Genomic DNA, 26,202 nt, shown 5'->3' with positions numbered 1-26,202 from the left:
AACTATGCCTACAAAACGTACCTAAAATTAAAAAAATTAATTTTCTTGGCGATGCATGCTAAACTACACTAGTGCCTAATTTAATAAATTAACAAAAACTGGAAATATTGTTTATGAGGGCCCTATGCTAATGAAATTTTACTTTTTTTCATGAGTAGATGTAAACATTTTGACAAACAAAGCAATTAATTTAGGATTTAGAGTGGGGGACCAGTGTCGCATATAAATTTAAGGTAAACATTTCTATTAGCGGCAAATTTTTTTTATTGAAATACAGTTGGGAAATTAGAGACAATTTATTTTGTATCTACTTATTTATGATCTATTTGCATTTACAAAATTAATGCTTAACATAAAATATAAGCCTGTGAAGTTACTGTATATATTAGTTGTGAGTAAAGTAATAAGAGGTCAGAGATCTTGTTTAGTCACAGGGAATAAGGTATGAAACTGGTTGTCCACGAGTTACTTTACTTAGAACCAATATTTACGGTAACTTAACATGCATATATCTTCTATTAAATTCCTTTATTATTAAATGCCGCTTTTAACCTTACCACCAACTATAAGTCCAGATGGCAACAGATACTCCTCCACAGAAAAATAATATAAGATTAAACTAAAACTAGAAAATTATTACATCTTTAAAAAGATATAAAGCTTACTCTTTTTCTATTTGAAGATAGAATATATTTTTATATACTTTATTTCAATTTATCTCGATCTTAATAAAACTATTGGACCATGACCATCCATGTAGGTGGTTGAAGATTCACCTTCTGAAACGTGTTAGCTAAGTCTTTATGGAGGGTTGCGTGGGATTCCTGGGTTATGGCTGAGTGGGCTGTTTTCCAATGTGCTAACACCGAATCTAGACAAAGCATCTGCAACAGTGTTGTCTCTTCCTTTGACATACTGTATATTGGATGTGAACTGTGAGATATAGTCCAGGTGTCTGATCCCACAAGCTGTATACTTGTCCGAGTTGTTTGACAAGGAAGTTGTTAGGAGTTTGCGATTGGACAAAATTGTGAAATTCTGGCCTTCCAGTAAATGGTTACCACTTTTGATCTGGTAACCTGTGGATCTTATCAGATCATCCATCTGTGAGAGGGAAGGCTCTGATAAAGTCTATGTAAAATAAATGAATAAAATAGATTATAAATAAATAAATTTAGAAAAAAAGATAAAAAAAAGATTCCATCAAAAGAGCTTCCCTTCCACATACGTGCTGAGAAGCTTAAGTATTGACCATAGGTTAAAGACAAGCAGAAATTCATTTGATATCACACCTAGCTGCCCATAAAGCTGAAAGCAACATGCAGTTGAAACATTCGTGAAAGACAAGCCTCTTACTTTGCCAAATTCCTTACTAAGTATTGTAAAGTTGTTGCTTATTTTACCTAAATTTTGTTTTCCTGCTCTAAATTTCCTATTGACATTCCATTTTTTACCTTTTTTGAAGCTTTTAAATGATCATTCTTTAACTGAATGTATTCTTAAAAACAAGGTCTATACTGCTTGTATGTATATGATTCTTAATGGCTGATACTAAAATCACTCATCCAAAATAACTGGAAAATTTTTTTTCTAGATTTTGAGTCAAAAGGACTAGTTAGTTTGCCTTCAAGACGACTGCCTATGTCTGTTTTGCATGATAAACATTATTTTAAATACATATACTCCCTAAATCTTACCCTAATCCTTGTGTATTCTGATGTATATTAATACTGTATTCTTTTAACCGTAGTTTAGATCATCTCTTCTGTTCCAAATGAACAAAAACTAATTGCTCTGCTCTCCATACTGCTATATAATTACATACCTTGTACTTTGTATGTATTATGGGAGGGGCTTATATTCTAGTTCTTTTTAACTTTAGAATGCAAAACTTAAAAGTGGATACTTAATATTTATAATAATAGTGATTATTGTAGTTTGATGTAATTCGCATATCAATGAGGCTACACACTGGAATGATAGAATATAAGGCCGATAATCAAGATGGCAGGAGTCGAGTTCGGGAGAACCAGACTGAACGGGTCAGAACTGACAAGAATCCATTCCTTTTTTTTTTTTGATTAGAAGCTATTTCAGCCTGAAAAATAAAGTCACAGCAACTGAGACGAAATTTGAAAGCGTTCTTGAAGGGAGAATTAAATGAGCAGTGGTCATCGTGGCCGAGTGGTTAAGGCTAGTTTTACTATCTATGTACGACCGAATTTAGGCACAACAAATGTACGACAACTGCTCCTCCTGCTTTAGAATTCATCCATTAACAGTTACTAATTGTGTACATATGCAAATTAATGACATACATTCACCAATGAGCAACCTACAAAATTATGCTTGTCTTTTCTACAGTCATTTTACAGGCTAAGCAAAGATGAGGTCGTTTGCGAGTGATATTTTCTATTACAATTATCTATATCGAGTAGACATGCATTAGCTATAATTTTAACCTATACTCTATTTTACATCTATATTTAATAGATACTTATAAGCCATAGTTTATATTTATACTTAAAATTATCTATATTAAATACTCTACTTTAAATGTATAAAGAAGTGGTGTTTGTTTTTTGCATGAAAACCAAAACCTGTAGTTGTAAGTTCATTTTAAATCACACCTTAACTGCTTAAATTATTATTATTCTAATGTATTTATTAATCCATAAACCATATTGATTCCTCGTTTAAATTTAATAGATATTAACCTTAAATTTACACCCCATTCTCATACTTACATCCTCTCCTCCTACTTTTCATCTCATAATGAGTGGGTAACCACATCTTCCAGTCTTAATTCTATTTTGTTTAGGAATGTAACTTTATAGCAGATACTAATTATGTTTAGTACTAACTCAATCAATCCTAACTATCCATGCAGCAGCATAGAAATACCTGGCTTAGAACAGATCTCATCAGGCCAACCATTTAAGAGAAGAAAAACTCTTATGTTAAACCTGTGCCACCAACCTCATACATCTTGGCATCAAACAAAAAGTGGAGGAAGGTCTCCTCAGTCCTGGTTAACAACTTCCCTAGAGTTGGTCACTCAAACAAATTACCTGTTTATAAACCTAAACTGCTTAAGGAGTAGGTAGGCTCTGCCTATTGCCTGGCTTCCATACTCGTTCTTTGCCTATTAGCCGGAAGCAGAAGTGCAATCACAGAGACTCATAAGAGACACACAGTACTTGGCCTTGTTTCCTGACTAAGGAATACTGTCTCCCACTTCGGCTTCATTCCCTTCCCCTAAAACTGGACATCTTGGAGATGCTTGTTTGTCATGTATGCTTACACGATTGGACGGGGCCATTCTTGTCTAACAGGTTTGAGGGTATCAGTTTAACAGTTTTCTGGCTGCTATATTCCAACTGACAGTACAGGAGCCCTAACTCTTAGGTAGCGCTTAGAGTGGATGTTGTATAATATCAGGATGTTTGTAGTGTCATGTAGCACATGAAAAGGGATCTTGTACTCATTTCCAGTGGATGAGGAGTCAGCTGATAGTCTACTTGTGTTGCATTTGGGGTTATGCACATCTATTTTGTCCAGCACCTTTTGTCGTGATTGCAAATCTTTGCTCCTTTGTTATTGTAAACAACACACACTGGTAGGCAGAAACGGACACAAAACAATAAAATTGTTGCGCTACAGAAGACGATATTATTCTACTTCCATGTGATGAAACCCTGTTTTCTTTTTTTGTTGCAGACTGTCTACTAGTTGGCCAGTTGTGTACAAATCCCAAGAGTGATAGGAGCCTTTTATCATGTCTGAAAGTGACACAGTGTTCAATGAGCGAGATCGAATATGCGTTGCTGTAAAACTCATGCTCTACTGATTCAAGTTATAACAACAGGACGATTGCCAGCACCTTCAAAATGCAAATCCGGATGGTTCAACGCTTGATGCATGCCCAGGGTAATAAAAACAAAGTTTCCGACCACGGTTATAGTCTTTGGTGTAGTTTCAAGTCGGGGACACATTATGCCACCTCACATCTTCGAAGTCTGCTTGAAAGTCAACAACAGCAAAGTGTATCTGGATGTGCTGAAGAGTGTGGTGATCTCTAGTGCAATCAAATGGCTGCTTACAGACCCTGGGTGTGGCAGCAGGGTTTGGCGCCGGCTCACAAGTCCAAAGAGACCCAGGCTTTGCTTTAGAAGGAGTTCTACGACTTTGTACTCTTCTCTCACTGGTCCCCCTCCTTCCTTGACCTGAACCTGCTGGACTATTTCATTTGGTCATACGTCAAGAACATCACCAACATGACCTCCCACAACACCAAAGCCAGCCTGATCGCCGTCATTCATCGAGTATTCACAGAGCTCCCACCAGTGCTTGTGGAAAGATTTGCTTCGAGTTCCAGACCTGTATCAAGGTAGTGATTGAGGTTGAAGGTAACTATATTGAATAGATGTCAGCTCTACTACATAATCAAGTTACCTGAATTGATTTTTTTTCAATAAAAGTTTTAAAATAAAGTTGTAGTGTTGTTTTCTATTGGGCAACAATTTTATCGTTCTATGTAAATTATAAGTCATTCATTGTTGAGCGACACCGTCACTGTCTATGGAGCATGTATGACTAATGGTTCTCCATAAAGCTAGTGACTCTCACAGCAAATCTTCAGTTCAGCTCAGGAAGTAGGAGTGCTACCATCTGAACTTGACTTTTGTCAAGCCGGCAGACCCCATCGCCATGAGGACCAGAGGAAGCAGCAGCAGTACCAAAACAGTTCTTTTCTAAGCTATTCAACACACTAATTATATGAGTCACAAACTAGATACCTGTGTGCAATACACTCTTTACTGCTACCTGCCTCTTGGAACTTCCCCTTACAGCCTGCCATACCAGTTTCTGCCGCTTCCAGTAATTCCAGCTTACTCCTGCAACACTTTTATCTCACCCCTACAGGTTCTAGTGATGCCAGCTTACTCCTGCAGTTATGACGTTTTATTATGATGTCACAAGGCGAGAGAGAAAGACAAAGAAAAAAAACAGATGACTTGTTATAGATAATAAGTCTAAGTGTATTATAACAAAAAATAAAACACCAATTACTTGTTATGTCGATGTGGAACCGTGAGTGACGAACACTGCAGGCGTATGGATTTCTAGGTCCGTGGTCTTGGTGAAGCAGGAGTTGGGCGCGGCCTATCCGATCGGCAGTCGACCAGTCTTTACTCTCCCTCTGAAAGAATCTACTCTTCGCAAAAATCCTCTCTTTCCTTCACTGGTTACGTTAGTTGCCTTTCACCATCGTGACTTTACGACTCGGCTTGGTTGGACGCTTCTCCTTCACAAAGAAATTTTCTTTCTTTCTTTGGTTATGTCAGTCACCTTTCTCTACTGCAACTTGGCTTGGTTGGACACTTCTCCTCCTTAAAGATATATTCTCCCGATGTGCCGTGCTATCGAGGCGGTCCTCGGCGGCATGCCAATCAAGACTCTTTCTTTTACTTGTTACATCAGTCACCTTTGCACTGCCATGACGTTACAACTCTGCTTAGTTGGACGCTTCTTCTTTAGAAAGAAATATTCTCCCGACATGCCATATTGCCAAGGACCGCCTCGGCGGCAGACTGATTACGACTCCTTCCCGACAGCACACCGATCAAGACTCTGCCACTAGCAAAAAAACGCAAGTTTATATATATCGCGACCAGCTCGTCATAACAGCCTTTGACCTACACGTATCCAGCATGCTTCGCCACATCTATCAAATATCGACCCAGGTTAATTCCATTTTATTGTTTTCTTGTATGCTATTTTTAACGATGAGCTTTTGTTTAAACAATTCTAACCTACTTTTAAATTTGCTCATTTTTTCAAAAACAATACGATTCCGAGGTGGCTTATTTATTTCACATATTAAGTTCTTACAAATCCAAACTCCACCACTGAAGCCCAATCCCCCACACCGCACCTGCCAACAATCACATCAGACACCTCACACTGTTACACAGTGACCCTAGTGCCTCCAACTCTCTCCTGCAGCTCCAACCACTCTTGATGTTCAGCTATTAGCTCCAGTGCATGCTAACGTCACTACGCTAATTGCATCGATTTCTGTAGTTACACAAACACAGCTGGTAACATCACAGATAACTTCCCTATATCTGATTCTCTAACACAGACAGTAACCCTAACCCTGGGCAGGAGCTGCTAAAAACAGCCTATCCTGCCTTGACAGAGTACAAAATAGACTTCGTGGCTTAGTGGGGGATGCCCTTTTCTCTACCCTGCAACCTCTCTCCCACAGAAGAGACGTTGCGAGCCTATCCTTGTTTTATCGTTATTTCCATGGCAGGTGCTCGTCTGAACTCCAATCTCTGGTCCCCCCTCGACAATCTTTCACGAAAAACACCCGTCTAGCTGAATCCACTGTGAAAAATTTCCCCCACTCTATATCTGTGCCTAAATCAAAACGTGGATTTCATGAACAAAGCTTCTTTCTTAGAACTGCATGCCTGTGAAACTCTGTTCCTTCTGCCTGCTTCCCACCAGACTACAACTTGGATGTCTTCAAGTCCAACGTTAACAAATTCCTAATGAACCGCCCCCTTAAGTAAACACTTCATCAAATCTCCACACTAACATAATGTACTTGCAATAACCCTTATCCCTGAGTGGCTTCCGAGCCTTGATAAGTGGTTATCACTGTGTAAAAAAAAAAAAAAGAAAAAAAAAAAGTAATCTTCCAGACCCATCCTTCAGATTGTCAGGATCAGCAAGTTTCACTTCTAGACCTATTTCTGACCACAGATTCCAAGGATTATGTAAGAAATGTTCATAGCCCTCTTGGGAATGCTGATCATGTTGTGATAATAATAGACATTACTCTCAACTCTAAGTTGAAGAGTCATTGCTCAAAATGACAAGGTACTACAAGAAGGCTGACTGGTAAGCCATCAGGGCTCACCTCAGAGATGATCCATGTGGAAATATCTTTTCTTTTCCTGTGAAACAGTGCATAATGAAACCACTGAATGGTTTAAAGCAGCAATTGTAGCACATGTTCCCACATGAAAGTTTTATAGCAAACCACCACTCTCCCCAATGGTTCATTCCTACTTGTGAAGCTGCCATTGTTCAAAGGCAACATGTATAGCATAAATTTATCTGATGGTTTAAGTTTATTGAAGCTAGAAATAATTGTAAGAGTGAAAAGTCTACAGCTAGAAGAAGATCTACCAAAAACACCAGAAAATGCATTGAGGCACAAAAAATAGGAACCAGTGAGTTTTGGAAAATTTATAACAGTGCAATAAATAATGGACAATCAATAATTCACCCACTATTCAACAACCTTGAGGTTGTTAGCATAGCAACCAAGAAGGCTAACCTGCTTGCCAGACGGTTTGCTTCTAACTCTGCTTTGGACCCAGCAAAACACTCCTTCCCAGATTTTCCTTTGTGGACAGGAACCACACTCAATGATTTCAAAAGCACCCCTTCTCAAATTCGTGATATAAAAAATCTAGATATTTCAAAGGCATGTGAACTTGATCTCATCCCGGCTATACAATTAAAAAAATGCTCCGCTGAGGTTACCCCAGTTCTTTCCAAACCCTTCAATAAATGTCTTACTCTGTTAAGAAAGACTTGAAATTAAATCACTTCAAGCTATGAATGAATTTGCGCATGTGCAAAAGTAATAGAAATATATCACAAGTTGAAACGAACATTTTGCATTTCAACTTGCTGACATATTTCTGTACGCATTATCCATCCATCCAAAGATTTTACTTGTTATAAACCATCCTTGGTGTACGATTACAATTTTCGGTTAATTTCAGTGTTATGTTACCAGTAGTTTAAGAGTTTATTGGTTAAATATTTTCACAGACACATACATTTACTGTTTTATTTAAATAGATTAATCAAATATCAAAAAGCAGTCTGAAGCATTTCATATGTTTCTACAGAATTTTTTCTATGTTTAAAACAGAATTTTATTGCATATCGTTCTTCTAAAATGTCCTCATGTCCAGATTACATTTTTGAAATTCATCAGCTGTGACAATCAGGCTTTAGTAGGATGTATTCTAATTCCTGCTTTAGCTGTTCATTTGAACCTGAACTCATAAAAATTGGTCAGTCATCTTATAAGATGTATAGCAATAACATACTGAATTTGTAAGAGTTTAAGACAATTTTAAATGCCTGTCTCTGGAAATTTATTGAAGACACCTCGTATAACAATAGTAACATAAATTTTTAAAAACATTTTATCTATAAAAATAAAAAAAGACAGAAAATAGAGTTATGGAAAATTTATTTGGAAAATGCTCACGCATCAATTTATTTGAATGTTGAATGAAATATTTGTATTTATCAAAGATGAGCTCAACTGGATCTCCAATAAATCCTAAAAAAAAAGAAAAAAAAAAAAAGAATCATTCAACTTGACATAAAATCATTGATGAATTTTCCATTCAAATAGAAGACAAAATATTCAGACGTACAGAAAATACAAAAAAACGTGATTCTTTAAAACTGGCCTAATACCTGACCATTGACTTTATTGCTTTTTCAAAATTAATTCAAAATTAATGTTAAATTGAATTATTTATATATGAGAGACCTACTTTCATCTATCTCAATCACTTTGGATATCAGTGTTAAAGAAATTGAAATTCAGAAAATCTTGCTTAATTTGTGTATTAATGTCTGAACTTCAATCTATGATAAGTTATGATTACCATAAAAAAATTAATTCAATGCAATTCTGAAATACTTAAATCATCAAAATACTGCAACAAATTAAAATTTCTAATTCTAATTCTTATGTTGCGTAGGTGACAGGCAATGCTGGAAAATATCAGAGCTGGGCAAATCCAGATGTAAATCGGATTGCTGCCGATGACATCAACCCTACATTCCAATTGATGAATCAAGATCATGAAACAATGAGAGAAAATATTTAACTCTACATCAAAACAACAGTAGTGGCGGGTGCCCAGGTGGCGTAGTAAAAAAAACAGGACAAAAAAAAAAAAAGTGGTAGTAGTAGCAGGGGGGGGGGCACAGAACAAAAGAATAAGCGAAGTAATAACCCTGTTTAAATATTATAGAAAAAGAAAACTTCTTTAAAAAATCGTTGCCCGGGTGTTTGTGTGGGGGGGAATTAAAAAAAAAAAAGTTTTGGTAGGTAGGTAGGATCGAACCCGAAGCCTTGGAGCGAAGTTGGAACATAAAGTGTGAAAAAAACGTGCCACATTAACCACTCAGCCAGCAAGAAAGAGTAAGTGAAACACGTTTGAATTTATTCAACTTTTACTGCAGGACAGTTTTTTAATGAGGTCAAATAGAAGTAGTGGGGCAGTTTTTTGAGGTTTGTTTACCCAACTTTGGCTGGTTTTGTTTCCCCAAGATGTTGGGGGGGGGACCAGCTCCCCATAAAAAGGGGATTGTCCAAATTGAATAGCAATTGTCTGATATGAGGAGAAACTCTGTGCTTTCTGGACCGGGAATGATGCCAGCTTTGAATTAGTTTTGCTTTTATACGAAAAAAAATGTATCAACACATGGCGATCGAAAAAATCTCGAAAATAGCACGTAAAAGTCAGACAAATTAAAGATATATGCGATCCCCATTCTTAAGTCGGAGATATGATTTAGGCAGCATATAAAAAGTTATAAGAAGAAGTGAGCCGACCGAGCGCCCCCTCGAAAAAAGCCTTTTGCGGACATACAGAAAAAATGCACACACTAACACACACACATTTTCGCTTTTATATATAGACTAGCAAGGATACCTGGTGTTTCCCCCGAGATCATAAAAACAAAATATCCCTCCCTCTTGTTTTCTCACCTTTCTCGTTTCCGCAACCAGCATCCCTACTCATTTTTCACCCCCACCCCCCAGTCTAGCCCATTCCTATAATTATAAATATATTTTATTATAAACTAGCGGGGGTACCCGGCGTTGCCCTGGTGTTTGGAGGTGTGCGTGTTAGGGGGGGGGGGGAGATCAAAATGACCCTGTTTAAAAGAAAAAAAAAAAAAAAAACGTTGGCCAGGTGTTTGGAGGTGTAAAAGAAAAAAGTTTTAGTAGAAAGGTAGGCTTGAACCCCGAACCTTTGACGCAGAGGTGGAAAGGAAATGGGAAAAAAGACCTGCAACCTAACCATCTCGACCACGGGAATAGATGAATTAATAAGTGTGTTAAGTTGACGTTTATAAAGCGAAATTAACAGGCGCGATAACGTTAAGTTGCGTGATGTTTGACCTAGTTTTGCGCTGGAAGCCAGATTCTGTTTTCCCCGCTACGCGGCAATAAAAAAATATCTCGAAAATAGTTTGTAAAAGTCGAGTAAATTAAAGATAGCTGCAACCCGAGTTCCTTAGTCGTAGATATTATTATTTAGACAACGTATAAAAAGTTTTTAGAAGGAGCGAGCCAACTGAGAATCACGGCCAAAAAAGCCTTTTGTAGACATACAGAAAAAGCGAACACACATACATACATACATACACACATTTTCGCTTTCATATATATATAGATAGACTAGCAGGAGTACACGGCGTTGCCTGGGTGTTTGCAGGTGTGTGTGTTTGGGAGGAGGGGGGTAAAGCAGAACAAAAATGAAACTTAACCCTGTTTAAATATAAATAAAACAAAAAAAAAACAGCGATTTTAAAAATGGAAAAAAAAATCTTTTGTAGGTGTAAAAGGAAAAAAAGGGGTGTTGGTGGCAGGTAGGCTCGAACCTGGAGCTTTGAGGCCAATAGGCTGACACGAAACACATGCGCTACGGGGATAGAAGCAATGTAACATGTTAAATATAGCGATTAAAAAGTGAATGAGTTCAAATTGAGGTCAAACATTACGCTATTCCGCAGTTTTTAAGGGTGTGTTTAATGAGGTGAAATCTTTTACTGCGGGATAGTTATTTTGAGTTTGTTTACCCAACTTTGTCTGGTTTTGTTTTCCCAAGGTGTTGGGGAAAACCAGCTCCCCTGTAATGAAAGCAATTGTCTGATATGACGGTGAAAACCAACATTGACCAAACGTCCATCGCTTTGTTGGGTAACTGCTGATACGATTCAGTTTCGCTTTTTTATACTGAAAAGTGAAACAAAGACGCGGCGATCGAAAAAAATCTCGAAAATAGCGCGTAAAAGTCAGGCAAATTAAAGATAGACACGACCCCTGTTCTTAACTCATAGATATGATTTAGACAGTATATAAAAAGTTTTAAGAATGAGTGCCCCCCTCCCTGAAAAAAGCCTTTTGCGGACATACACAAAAAGTGCACACACATACTAACACACGCATATTTTCGCTTTAAGCCTGACGAATCCTATAGTGGATGAAACGCAGAATATTCAGTGTAGCTTAATTGCCATATATATTTGATAAATTACTATATATATATATATATATATAGAAGATGGTCAGGCACAGTGCGCATGTTTTTTTCATAACATTTGACATTCCTACTTCTGGCTGTCCAAATTTGCAAAACAATTGCTCCATGCATTTTGTATATATTTCAACTTCATTCAATGGCTAAAAAAAAACAAAACAAACAAAACACGGATAGAACATTTTTGGTTACCTAGTAATTTAGGAGTTAAATCTGTACATAAAAATATATAAAGATGTAGATATAGTTCGATGCCTACATTCAGTCTCAAGCGACAATGGTTAATCCCTGTAAGAGTAGCTGCGTGAGTAATTGTGTGGCAAGGGTTGTGCAATCCCCAACCACACCTCTCCTAAATCGGCACTGCTGGAGTCCAGTGGCAAGGAGAAGTACTAGAAACAATGCTGAGATAAGTAGAGAGTACATACAACACCTGGAATTCCCAAATGGTCACCCATTTTAGTGCTGACCAGATTCAACATTGCTTAACCTCGATGATCTACTAGGAGCCAGTGTGTCAACATGATTACTATGCATAGTTAACTTTATATAAATAGAAATACAGTTGGTGTCAGAATTATTGTTGGATCTCCTTATTATTATTATAATTATGAATATAGCTTTAAAAACTTTAATTTTCATGGAAATTTTACTTGTATTTCACAAATAAAGAAAAAAACACATTAGAAAGAATGTGCCATTATGCCATAATGTCAAAAAATGGGTCTAAAAAAAATTTTTAAAATAGGCAAACATAGAATAAAATTATGTTCCTGAATTTTTGAGATGAGGATTGATTATTCGTTGGTTACTGTTCTCATCTGGAATATTATTTTCACAACATACTAGAATTGTCCACAAGAACCTGTGGTGTAGCGGATAAAGTAATTGGTAAAATTAAATTGTAAAATTACTCGTCTGAAGATTGAAGCTGCAATCCTCAGTGCAGGCGACACTCAAAATGCAATTGCAAATTACATCAGAGAGCGTGCTACCCCTGTAAAGGCTTCTGTTCAAAATTCCATGCAGATCCCAGAGATCAACAAGATACACCCGAGAAAGGTCGAAGGTTACATCAACTGAAACGTTGTGAAAATAACACTCAAGATGAGAACAGTAGTGCAAAGAATCCAAATAGATTAAAATTGTTTTTATTTATGAATCCTTATTTAACAGCAAAGGACATTGTAAATGATGTAAGAACACTATTACTCTCAATTATTGTCTTAAATAATTTTTTGATAGTTTTTTTTTTACAAGATCATTATTAAGTTTTAAGGAAGTAAACGTTACAATGAAAAACTATTTGAATCAATTTTTAATTCAGAACAGGAAAACCAAAAATACAAAGCAAAACAAGAAACGGCGCTTCTATATTATACAAATTAAAAAAATATTGAATTTCAAGTGAAACCAATGGTACCTACGTAATTGTCAAGTCTAAAATAGTAACATATCCAAAAATTAGGAAAAACGATGAGATAGAAAAATAATTATTAATGAAAAAGAAATTTTTGGAAGGAAGCAAAATCACTATTACGCTTACTAAAAAGAAGAGATAAGTTGACAAGGGAGATAATTAAGTTCCGTTGCTTACATCACGTAATGAACATAATTCAAAATATCAGACAAAATTTATCCCCATATAAATTTTATCAAAAACAATTTTTCATTAATATTTTTCTACCTTATCGCTTTCCATAATTTTTTTTATATATTACTATTTACGACATGACAATTATGTAAATACCATTTATTTTACTTGAAAGTCAATATTTTTTTTATTCGTATAATATAGAAGCACACCTAAGAACCTATTCACAGTTAGTTACAATCCATTTCAGTCGTTTTATGTCGATTTTTAATTTTAAAATCCAAATTGTTACTTTATTCAGCATTTTGACATTTTACTTTCTGCAATTTGAAAATAATTCAAAAGCACTTTTTTACCAACTTTATGACCACTAACAAATATGTGACTAGCAAACAAATCTGGAAAAAAGATTGGAATGGAATGCCAACTTTTGAATAAGTTATTCAAAGATATTTTAATTTATTTTTAATGAGCTGGTGCAATTCATTAAAAATAAGTAAAACTATCTTCCCATTACACCAGGATATTTTTTACTTTCATTTATGATTATTATTTTTGATAAGATTAACTTCATCTATTATGGTATCATTTAGTCATTAAATTATTAATTGAACCAATTTTGTTATAACACATAACTAATTGTGTTATGATAATGTTTTTTAATCTGTATAAAATTATAGGATGTAAATAGTTTTTGAAATTGGTCAATCTTTTAAAACACAATTCCAAAGTTTATAAAATCAAAAAGTAATTTATTCTATTTTTGATCAAAGTTTACAAAGAAACCAAAATGCATTCTGGTGGATTTATTCCTTTTTTTTTTTCTTTTTTTTTTTTTACTTAGAATTTCTTTTCTAAGTTATAGTAAATAAAAAATGTACATTTCACCTAAAGTGCAAGCAACACAGAGACATAGATGAAAAATGGCCATGCAAATTTATTAATATGAAAATTAGTAAAAATGGTTTTATGAAAAATAGAGAAAAATACCTTGGTTAGATAATTCAATCAATTGATGGCAACAAAATCTTCATTAACTTTTTATCTCCTTCTTTTTAGCTGCTTTTTCTTTAGCCTGAAAAGAAAAAGACATGAATTTATTTCATTAAAATACATCTTAATAGAAAAGAATTAGTCGAGAAAATGTCTGGATAGTTTTAAGGGAAAAAGTGAATACAACTGATAGCCCTTCCATTAATTTTAAAATGATTTTTTTTGTCACATACAGGATGACCAAACACAGACTTTTGCATAAATTTTCATCTTGTGTATCCTTGCTTTGTAAGTCAGATTTTATCCTATGGAACTTATCTCCCTGTTGCTGTTTATCTAAATTTATATAAGACTTATTTGATGTTATATCCGGTTAGATTTTCTGGCCAACTTTACCCAGATTCTAATTGTCCCATTGCTTGCCCAGTAATTTCTAGAAGATACGTAAGTTTTGCCATAATTCCAACTGAAGTTTTTAAAAAATCATTTTGATGAATCCACTTCAGATTGTCAATTGTCTTATTTACATTAAATCAAAGGAATGTTGTGCTTTCCAATCTCTCTCAAAGTTGTTCCTTATTATTATTTTTTTAATTATTTCTAAATTATTATTTTTTTTTTTTATTATTATTAATATTTCATTATGTGACTAAGTCGAGATGATTTTGTCAGGGTTTCTAATCAATATCATTATTATACATTTCTTATACTGATTTATAATATGTTGTGAAGATACATGCAAATACTCAATCATAAGTAATTTAATAAATATCTACAGAAGACATTTGAGAATTATTACAAAAGTGGTTGAAGATATTTCACATCCAATCATCAACTGTCATAACAGTATAAGAATTATGTCTTTGAATGTTTTCTTGGGGAAACAAGTTTTGATTCCTGTCTAAAAAGATAAGTAAAAAAAAAAAGGGGGGGATATGGAATTTGATATGTGGAAAATTTTTATAGTAGTAAATAAATTTATGGTCACCTAAATTTATTTGTTTTAAGTCTATTATAATTTAGTCTTTTTTTTTTAATTATTTTAAAATATTTTATACAGTTTTCATTTTTATTCTTGCATTTCAATGCTTTTTTTTTCATATTTGTCATGTATAAAAGCTTTAAGTAATACAAGTTTTCTGTTGCATTGTTGTCTCTGCTTCCATGTTGCTTTGGTAATTAACATGTATGTTGATATATTTCCTCTTCATTTAATTTTCTTTTGAACCTTTTAGAAATTCAGCAAGAATTGTGGCTTTATACATTTAATTGTACCTCAAATTACTATCTGTTCTGAGCTAAGTATCACTCCCTAGTGACTATGTATATGCATGTTTTCAGCTGAATCAAGTTGGAAAAAGGCTCTAGAACCTCCACTCTTTTTTCCCTTGATGTTAGTCATGCAAGACTTTTTTCTTCTCTTGATATATAAACACACATATGTATAGACAAAATCAAATTAAGTTTCTTAGATTAACAACTGAAACAAAAAAAGATCATTTTATTCTTTTCAGCCAAATCTTGGTTTTTACCTTAAGCTTAACACACAAGAAAATATGCTAATAAATTAAAAACTTTTATTGCTGATAAAATAAAGAAATTATTATTCCTTAAAAATCATTGTGAATTCCATGTCAATGGGAATAAATCCAAATCTAAAACTGAATAAAAAAAAAAAGTTTTAATTAAAACAGAAAAATACAATTTTTCACTTCTGAAGAGGGAAATTTTCTTTACAAGAGAAAATAGAAAATGCATCTCGAACAAAAAGCATTGTTGTAGGCAACTAGAATTACTATAATTCAATACTTATTTGTTAATTTGAAAGAAATTTGCCAGACAAAATGATAAATCCAAATTCCAATTTATTGCCAAATAATAAATATAATAAGTCTATTGCCGCTTGCTAAATGTTAAAAAAATCTTTAAATGAAAAAATTTAAAACAATCCTGAATTTTATTAAGCTATTTCTTTTTCTAATGTCAAATACATTTCTATTTAGATGAAAATCTTAAATCATTTTAAATTGCACAGTGAAACAGACGTTAAAACGAACATATGATTACAATACATAAATTTATGAGTAAATTTTTCACCAATAAATATTTAAGTTTTGTTTCAATTTAACAGTAAGTTGCATTGAATCATAGTAATACATGCTTAATTAAAGAATTTGGTTATTGTCTACAATTTCCCTATATTAAAAAACAAAAGTAAAGAAAAATCTGCATGATTACCATGTAGGATCTGTATTATGACGAACCAAAAATATTCCAAAAATCATGTAAATTGATCAAATAGTTTTAGTTTTATAAATACAATCATTTTTATCTGTCAAATATGGTAGAATTTTAAATTTAATTTTTTAAACAGAAACTAGCAAATATAAAAGCAAAAAAATGAGGTTAAAACAAACTGAACAATAATTTAAGAATTTAAATATCAAAAGAGTCGATATAACATGTAAAAAAAAAATCTGATATAAAATTTATACACATTAAAGAGTTAAAAACATTTTGTTGTCATCCTATTTGGAATAGAATTATATAAGTACTCAATATTTTCATATTGATAAAATTTCTGAAAATTTAATTTGATATTATATGCATTACGCAGTGTATCCTTAAATTATTTATAGTCAGAGAGAAATTTCATTAAAGGTTTCACGATTTTGGGTTTAAAATAAAAAAAAAAAAATTTTTTTTTAAATGGAGGTTTGTTTAATATCATGGAATTACACACACCTACCATTGCTTTTTTTATTCAACATCCTCTAAAAAGAAATATTTTTCAAGTAATAGCATATTACAGATGCATAACTAAAAAAAAAAAAAAAAAGGCTGCACTACAAATGTATAACTGCACAAAATCCATGTTACAAGTAAATTTGTCCAAAATATGTTAATATGGATTCTAGATAAAATAAAATTTCGGATTTATTCAAATACAAATTTGAACATTTTTCCATCAAAGAAGGAAAAGAAAGAAATTCTTTTACCTTTTCTACTAATGGAACTAACTTCTCTTCTTTTGCCAAACATTTCAACAATTCCACAATGAATGGAAGGTAATTATGCTTCCTGCGAATATTTTCTATCTGAAAAGAGAAAGAAAAAAAAATTTAACAGCTGAAAACTCCAAACAGAAAGTTTCATTTAAAGCATGCACTTAATATAGTCCACAGAAAACATTCTCGCTTATTATGTAAAACCTTGAACACAATGCATGGCATTGTTCAAACATGACTCCTATGGTTAAGCTACAAACGTAGAATACAAAATGAAATTATCATGACAACATGAACATCTACCTATTTGAAAAAAAATAAAAATAACATTTAATAATGAAGTAAGGACAAACATATAAATACCCGGAAAGATGTGACAATCTAGTGAAGATCACCGCCAACAAATGAGGGCCTTCTAGAAGGGTGTAAAAATAGTTGAGAATAGACTCATTGGCATTCCCTAGTACAGGCGCCTCAGGCAACCAGTAATAACACCTCGCTCTAGAAGGGAATTCATAGACGCTGGCCTTTTACAAACTGAACTATACCTCATTCCGACATTCTTGAACTGAAAGCCACGTTTAATTTCAGAAGAGTTTCCAATGAGTAGCCATTCTATACAAGTCCTGGACATGAAGAATTTTCAGTAGGTAGCTGTTTTGTACAGGTCCTGGACTTTATAATTTTACAGGCAAAGAGTAAAAGATCCTTCTCATGTTGACACGAAAAAATTGTGTGCTAGAAGATTCAACATTTTTATGAAGCAACTTTGGTTTCTGATTGGTTGCTAGCAAAACAGGGCTCCATTTGATGCATCAGTTCCTATCGCCAGTGCCTGTGTGTAGAACCTTCCCATTTTCAGTGATCATACCCTCCCTCTTATATTAAAAATATTGCAACAAAAAGCATAAAACCGTTTTCCCAGAAATTGTTTCCTTTTTTAAGGAGGTGAAGCTAGTCCTCCCAGGTATTACATCCTTCTCAGGGAGAAAGATTTGATGTAGTATCTGTTCTGTTGTCATGAGACTATCTTCTCAGAAACTACTTTCTCCTTTTGATGGGGGGGGGGGGTTTATAAAGTATCTGTTGCCATGACACCATACTCAAAAGCATTACTTTCTCCTTTTATAAGGAACCAGTCTAGTGTATGCTTGTTCCCACCATACTATCCTTCCATGATTATATAATATGGGACTGGAGAGGAGGGGAGGGGGCATATATTTTTTGTTATAAATATTACAAGCAACACATCAACATTTGAATTATTCTCAATGGTTTCAGATGATGTAAATGCAAACCATTCTCCAGTGCATCTTAGAAATCTGTAGGGAACTTCCAACAGAACCCTTTATTTAAATCTGAGGGTAGCTTGCTCTCATTTTGTCAGCCACAACCTTGAAAAAGGTTAGTTTTATTAATATTATACGGTGCAGAGCAGTCTCTCCACTCAACCATGAAATAATTATTGTGCAAGTTTCTTGTTGTGGTGTTATATAAATAAAACAGAAGAAAATATCTGTTTATAATCAAAACAAAGTTGTACTCTTTCTTTTGAGTTTAATTCAAAATCACAACAAACAACAGTCAACAGATTTCGCCACACACTTGCACAAATACAGCAAACTATTACAACAGTGTGTTAGGTAGAGAAATAACAGCTATATGAATTTTAAAACTGGGATTATCTCCCCTATTATATCCTATTATAGAACTTTTTTTTTTTCAGTTAAAAATAAACACTTGTTAAACTAAGAGATTTACTTACTTTGTAACGTAACATTTTTTGTTCTTCTTCTTGGATGAGCATACGTAATTGGTCAATTTCTCCGCTCATATCATCCGTTTCCATCCTTGATTCCTGAAAAATTGTGAACAACATTCTTAATAATTTCCTCATGAAATATTTAAAGTATTTTCGTATTACAAAAAAGAAATTCAACATTTGTTCAAATGTTAATTTTAAAAAAAGCTGAAACTATTTGCAATATGTAATTTCTAACACATTATAAATAAGAAAAACAAGCAGTGCTACTTGAGAGTTAGAGTATGAATAAAAAAAACGTGCGTAGCATTTTTTGGTTTTTGTCAAGAATTCCACCTAATGAAAAATTTTTTAAATCTGTACAATGTACATATCTGAAATGAAAATATCATATTCCAAAATTTACGTTTTTCTGTTATTATAAAATTTGATTTTCTTATTTAAAAATAAACTACTTGATTTGCATGATTTTTTTAAATATTTTTGTTTTATCATGAGTATGTACATAATACAGATTTAAAATGTTTGTTTTTTAATATAATGGAATTCTAGACAAGAACTCAATGTTCTTTTAAAACCTTCCTATTTCCTTTCTTTCTCTCAACTGGTTTCCTCAGACTGCTTGGCTGTGGAACTGTTCTGCCAGCCTGCTTTCCAGCTGACTACAACATGATCATCTCCAAGTCCAATGTTAACAAATTCTTGTTGAACCGTCCCCTTAAATAATCAATTTCTACCCAATTTCTATCATAATACACATATTAACCCTTATTCTTTAGTGACCTTTGGGCTTTGATAAGTGATTCTTCCCCCGCCTGTAAAAAAAAAAAATATGACCTAGTTTCAGTGTTGTTTTATACACTTATTCTTAAGCCAATCCTTTGTTGCTGAAGCTTTATGCTTTAGGTCATTTTCATACTGGAATACTTAACTATGACCCATAACTATTATAAAAATGTCAAATATATTAAAATATATCAAAACTATTAAAAAAAATGTCATTATATATATATATATATATATATATATATATATAAAAAAAGAAAAAAATATATTTTAATCACAAGTAAATTGAGAGTAACAAAATCAAATAAATTACCTCCATATCTTTCATTTTTTTCTCATAGAGCATTTTACGGTCAGAAACAATGGCCATCAAATTGAAATGAATTTCATCATTGTTGTATCTACAGAGAAAACAAAAATTGTGTTGGAACAAATTTATAATTCTGACCAACATATAAGGAAAAAATATTTTGCACAGATAAATTATTAAATGGTGCCTATTAAAACACTTTATTAATCATCATCAATAAACCTTCAAAACAAAACAAAAATATTCAACATGAAACTAAACTTGTGTGCACTTACATAACACCAACAAAATAATTTATTGGTATCAGTTAAGGTTTTATTTAATACTAGCGAGGGTACCCGGCGTTGCCCGAGTGTTTGTTTCCAGGATGGGGGGGGGGAGTTTTAAAAAATGTTATGGTAGGTAAGTAGGAAGGATCAAACCCGGAGTCATGAGTAAAAGTAGGAAAATAAAGTGTGAAAAAAAAAAAAAAAAAAAAAAAACGTCTGCAACGTTAACAGTTCGGCCACCAAGAAAAGTCCATTCCAGTTGTTTAGGAAAAAAAAAAAAAAAAAAAAAAAACGACTACGGTAGGTCGGCGCGAACGTGAAAATATAATGTGAATTGTCCAGCACGCTAACCACTACGCCACAGAGCACTGCAGCTTAGTTTAGTGATTTTAAATAACTTCACATGAAAGAACTACGAAGCCAAACCGGTGTTCTCTTCTCAACTGTTCCTTGTGAACGATCCCCAAACGGTGTTAAGTGGTGGCAGGGGGAGGAGGAATTTATTAGAGAGAAAATATTTTACCACTTCCATTGATCTTAACCGATTTTGGCCGTGACTTCTCAGCAGAAAAAGTATAGAAATCTAAGATTATCGAGGAATTTGAGAAATAATAAGCCTATAACACACCTCAGATATTGTTCTGCCGTTTGTGCATATTATATTTGCATGAAATATCTTGATTTTTAATCCTATTAAGGTCAAAATCCGATGGGAAAAAATGAGTTCATTTTATTTATATAGAGACTAGCAGAGCTATCTGGTGTCACCCAGGATCCTAATTAAAGAAAAATATAAAAATAAAATGAAACAATCTATGTAGTATTGTATTTTAAAGGGTTTTAATTGATTTTATAAAATCAGTAAAAATCATTATGCTTGGATCAAGTTCAAACTCATAACCTCTGTCTTTAAGTATTGCGTGTTGAGACACTGACTGACTCTCTCTCTCTCTTTCTCATGTTGTTAAAACCAGAACAGGTAGCATTGTCTTCTTTCCTGCTTTTTCTTTAATTTCTATGTCTTACTCTCTGTCAATCAGAGGGTAAAAAAAAAGAGAGAAAGAAAGAGGAAAGGAAAAATTTAAAGATTTGACTTTGTTTTTCCTTAGATATTAAATCTGTTTCATAAGTTATATACTGGGTTATGCTATTAAAAAAACAAAAATTATGCTTTCAATCAATTTTAACATTTAATCTTGATTGATATTATATTTTTGATTAGTCATAAACTATGGAAAGTGGGGAAGTGTTTACCCTTGCAGTCATATCTACTCCCTCTACCACCCATAACACTGAAAAGAAATTTAATAAGACAAATTCTTAGAGATTCCCTGTGAAGATAAAAAATAGGGAAAGAAGGTAGTTTTGATTTGATCTTTTCTCATACTTATGTTGCCTTTAGGTGACACACATTTAAGAAGAGAGGGAGAATAAATAAAGAAAAAAAAGAACTCTAAGCAAATGTTCCATTTACATAGTTACTAGTGCCACTAATTACATTTGCTTTGGTGGTTCAATCGATTAAACCACTATACTTTGAGACATATATAATTTGATTTTGTCCTAAAAATTAACTAATTACAATATTAAGCAGATTGTTCGGTTTTACTTTTATTTTTTTCTGTAAGCCAAGTAATTTATGATAATTAGGGGACCTATAAATCGATCATTTATTGAAAAAAAAATACAAAATGTAAAGAACTTGTTTTAGTTAAAAATCTTTAAAAAATTTAGAAAAAAGTAAAAATACTCCTGGGAAATGCTGAGTTCGAACTGCTAGTCTATTTATCTATAAAAGTGAGAATGTGTACATGTGTGTGAGGACAACTCTTAACCTATATACTCAACAAATTTGTAATCTACAGACTTGAAATTAGGTACATAGGGTATATTCAGACATGAAAAGTTTTTTTAATTGGTTTTCATCCAGAAAAAAGTGCTGCTAAGGGATCAAAATTGAAAAATTAGTACTGAAGGGGGGGGGTCATGCCATTCTTATCTGTCATTTCACGACTGCACATGCACTAATCGTTCACAAGACAGCTTTCTTATGTTAAGAATAAGTAGGTTGGAAAACAGTTTAAATATCGTGTCAAGCTGGCCTAATGGTTATCGTACATACTCACTGTCTTTAGGTTTTGGCTTTGATCTCAGTTTGAGTATTTTTTTTTTTTTTTACTTACAAGAAGTGAACTGTTTAGAAAAAACAGAATACTCGCATGCACATGTCTCAGTTTCTTCCCTTTTTTTTTTACTTCATTTTTTTAAAGGAATTTAATGTTACATTTAACACCGGGCAACACCAGATACATCCACTAGTATTATATAAAATCAAATCTGCTGTCAGTTTACACTTTGTATTTGATGAAAAATAAAAAATAAGTGAAATGTTACTTACTTCTGAATTCTTTTCTCTATAACTGGTCTAACAATATCCAACCAATCAGCATTTTCATTGATTGCGCCTATAAATAACCCAAGTGATTAAATAAAGAAAAAAAATTCAAATTATATATATATATATATATATGTATACATATACATTATACAGAGTGAGTCATGGGAAACGGATGTTTTTGGAATGCTCTTTGCTCTCATTGAGTAACTGATAAGGAGTGAGGAAGGTAGTCTTTAAACCTGCTTAAGATGCTATTTAGTTTGAATTCAGTTTTGTTTTCCTTAAAAACATCCGTTTCCTGTGACTCATATATATATATATATACACACACACACATCGTTATCAAAAGATGTTCGGTTAAATATGATAGTTTTCATTTTTCCTTGCTTTTCTGGAAATTTTCGATTTAACAAACAATTCTTTTGGTATCAAGTATTTTGGAAATCAAGTGATATTGTATCGGACATTTTTTCTCACGTGCTTTCGATCAAGTGATCGTTATCAGGAGTAGTGTTTTTTTGTTGTTGTTGAAAAGGCTTGTTCACTTGTTTTTAATTTTTTTTCAAGTTGTCTGGAAAGGAAGGATAGATAAGAAAATAGTGCAGTCAAGTCTATTATTTATTTGTTATATAGTGTGTGTATTAATTGTTAAATATATTTTATACTTGCTGTATATATCCGGCGTTGCTAAGTCAAAATATATTGCCAGGTAGACAATTTAGTCACATACTATTTAAGATACACATAAAATACTAACTTATGGTTTTCTATCAAAGTGGACATGTTGGATTTATGAAAGCATAAAATACATCCATTGATAGTACATGACACTACCATCTATGGTAGCACATCTAAGACAGTAAATGACCAAGTTCTCTCCGATTCTCTCTCCTCTGATCTTGATCACGTTGTACAATAGGGAAAGGAGTGGCTGGTTACTTTTAATGCATCTAAAACCAAGCTTCTATCTTTACATCATCAACGTTCTGATCCCCATCTGGCATCAATTAAAATGAATGGCTCTCGTCTTGGGGAGGCCTCAAGTTTTGACAGGCTTCTGGGCTTGACCTTTACTCCTGATCTTAAATGGAATACACACATCAAATCTGTTGCCAAGGCCGCTGGAAAAATGGTCGGATCCTTCTATCGATCCAGTAGATATCTCACTGCTGATGCAATTCTCTATCTATATAAGAGCCAGATACGTCCAAGGATGGAGTACTGTTGCCACATATGGGCAGGAGCTGCTAGAAAAGACTTGTCCTGCCTTGATAGGGTTCAAAATAGACTTCGTGGCCTGGTGGGAGATGTCCTTTTCTCTTTGCTGCAACCTCTGTCTCACAGAAGAGATGTTGCGAGTTTGTCTCTGCTTTATCGTTATTTTCATGGAAAGTGTTCAACTGAGCTTCAATCTATGGTCCCCCCTCGCCAAACTTTCACAAGAAACACTAGACTAGCTGAAAACATTATCAATAATTTTCCCCACTCTTTATCTGTACCTAAACCTAAACATAGATTCCATGATCAAAGCTTCTTTCTTAGAACTGCACGCCTGTGGAATTGTCTTCCGTTTTCCTGCTTTCCAGCTTTCTATAATATGGTTGTCTTCAAGTCCAACGTGAACAAATTTCTGATGAGCCGTTCCACTTAAGTTAACAAATTTACCGAACTTCCATTACTATCGATTACTATATTGTCCTTTTGACTACTCTACACTCTTTAATCCTTATCCTTGAGTGGCCTATCGGCCTTGATAAGTGGTGACGTTTATGTAAAAAAAAACAAAAAAAAAAACATCATAGAACAAGAACCAGCAGAACAACCTTTCACAAAACTGGCCAAACATTTTGGACAAGAATGTCTTACAAATGAGACAGAATCAGAAAACAAGACCGCTATGGAAATAACCTAAAAATGTTACTAAAAATACACCAAAAACTTCTATTGCAAAAACTGGAAAAATGTGCCAACCAACAGTATGCCAAGTTTTTTTTTTCTGGGTGAATTCACTCAGGACTATATAGATAAGTAAGGATCTATAGGCTGGCTAAAAAGAGGATCGCTCCACTATGATCAGGAGATGATTATAATGGCTGCCAAGACCAAGGCTTGATATCAATTGCTTTTAAAAAGATGAGTGGTCTCAGCAATGACAACAAATGCACTGCTACACAGAAATACAGAATCACAAGGTTCTTCTGGGTGATGGCTACAATATAATACGACACAATCAAGTGTGTGAATATCTTCACCAGACCATCTGTAAAAAGTTGAATATCGACTGTAGCAGCAAACCTGAAAGAACAGTTGGAAATAAGTCATACGCCATCCATAATGACTACGCAATTCCTACAGCTCCGTATCTAGAAAACGGGGCCATTAAACTTGACATAGCAATATGGGGTAAGGAGAAAGAAACAATCTTAGTAGAATTTTAGCGTCCCCAATGATGCTATGTTATAGAGCTGAGAGGGAAAAGATAATGAAATACCAACGTCTTATGTACAACATGAAAAAAAAAAAAAAAACTGGAATTTTAGGAAGATCTCAATCATTCCAATGATTATAGGAGCAGCTGGACTCATGAAAAAGAATTTAAAAAACTATGTAGCAAATATACTCAATAAACCAAGTGCACTTAAAAGGACAGTTAGAATCTTGAAAAAATTTCTCTAGGTTGGAATGTATCGGAGGGTGAATATCTGGCATCCAGATTACATTATGACTACATACATTGGATATTATGACTTTTATTGTTTTAAATAAACATATGTAGGCTTCATCCTAATTTGAAATTAATACAGCCCATAATGATAATCATATCTTAAAGAATATCATAAATCTTACCTAGATCAACAGGTCCATCTTTCAATCCATCTAATTCATATAATCTACCATCTATTGGCAGATAACCAACAAAATGATAAACATCGTCATCTTTTTTAGCTAACTTTTCATCAAATTCAAACATCTGTTGCCTGTAAAAAAAAAAGAAAAAAAAAAAAACAATTCACATTATGAATATAAAAAAAATGTTAACAGCAAAGTTTGAAAAAGATTAAAACTAAATAAATTATTATTTACAAATTTTTGAGATGAGGATTATTTCAACCAGTGTTCTTAAGTGTTATTCACACGATGTTTTGGCTGCTGTAACCTTAAGCCTTCTTCAGGTGTATCTTGTTGAACTTGGGAATCTTTGTTGATCTTAGGTATCTGCATGGATTTTAAACGGATCTCTTAATTTAATCCAAAGGGCTAGCATGCTCTTGTTCCAAGAGATAAAATTCAGTTGTAAGGCTCTTCTGAAAGTTGACGTTCACTCTTTAGTGCAAGCAATACAAAGAATACTTAAGACTTCTACTTGGTTATGGCTGACAGAACAAGAACATACTACCCTAGTGAATTAAATAAAGGAATTCAGTTTGTAATTCAGTTTGCAGATTTCTATGTTGGACAAAAAGATTTTCAAGTTTGACAAGATATGTAGCATTACAAGCATATGCTGTATTTTTGTGGACATCGGCAATATTACATAATTAATGTGCTTCAACAAGTCATATCTTTTTTATTTGTTAGTCAATTTTTAAAAGAATTACATTGATGAAAAGAGAATAGAATAAGCATTCAAATGATGTTGATTTAATTTTCTTTTATGCGTTCAATATTTTTATGCTTTTATTTATTTATTTTTT

General features: G+C 33.4%; 1 protein-coding gene across 1 annotated transcript in view; it reads right to left on the bottom strand.

The window, feature by feature from the left end:
- Nucleotides 1–8,273: 8,273 nt before the first annotated feature.
- LOC145292189 (ubiquitin carboxyl-terminal hydrolase isozyme L5-like) overlaps nucleotides 8,274–26,202 on the bottom strand; it is a 42,733-nt gene continuing 24,804 nt past the window's right edge. Inside the window, exons 6-12 of the mRNA XM_080138489.1 lie at nucleotides 25,355–25,485; nucleotides 22,508–22,574; nucleotides 19,844–19,931; nucleotides 18,748–18,840; nucleotides 16,974–17,072; nucleotides 13,972–14,056; nucleotides 8,274–8,383 (exon numbers count right to left, since the gene is read on the bottom strand). Coding sequence (XP_079994615.1) covers nucleotides 14,015–14,056; nucleotides 16,974–17,072; nucleotides 18,748–18,840; nucleotides 19,844–19,931; nucleotides 22,508–22,574; nucleotides 25,355–25,485 — 520 coding nt within the window. The 3' untranslated portion in view covers nucleotides 8,274–8,383; nucleotides 13,972–14,014. The remainder of the gene's footprint in view (nucleotides 8,384–13,971; nucleotides 14,057–16,973; nucleotides 17,073–18,747; nucleotides 18,841–19,843; nucleotides 19,932–22,507; nucleotides 22,575–25,354; nucleotides 25,486–26,202) is intronic.

Source organism: Euprymna scolopes, chromosome 13 (assembly GCF_053919585.1).
Source record: "Euprymna scolopes isolate OS-2025 chromosome 13, ASM5391958v1, whole genome shotgun sequence".
Taxonomy (NCBI): Eukaryota; Metazoa; Mollusca; class Cephalopoda; order Sepiida; family Sepiolidae; genus Euprymna; species Euprymna scolopes.
This window is presented reverse-complemented; position numbering and strand designations above follow the sequence as displayed.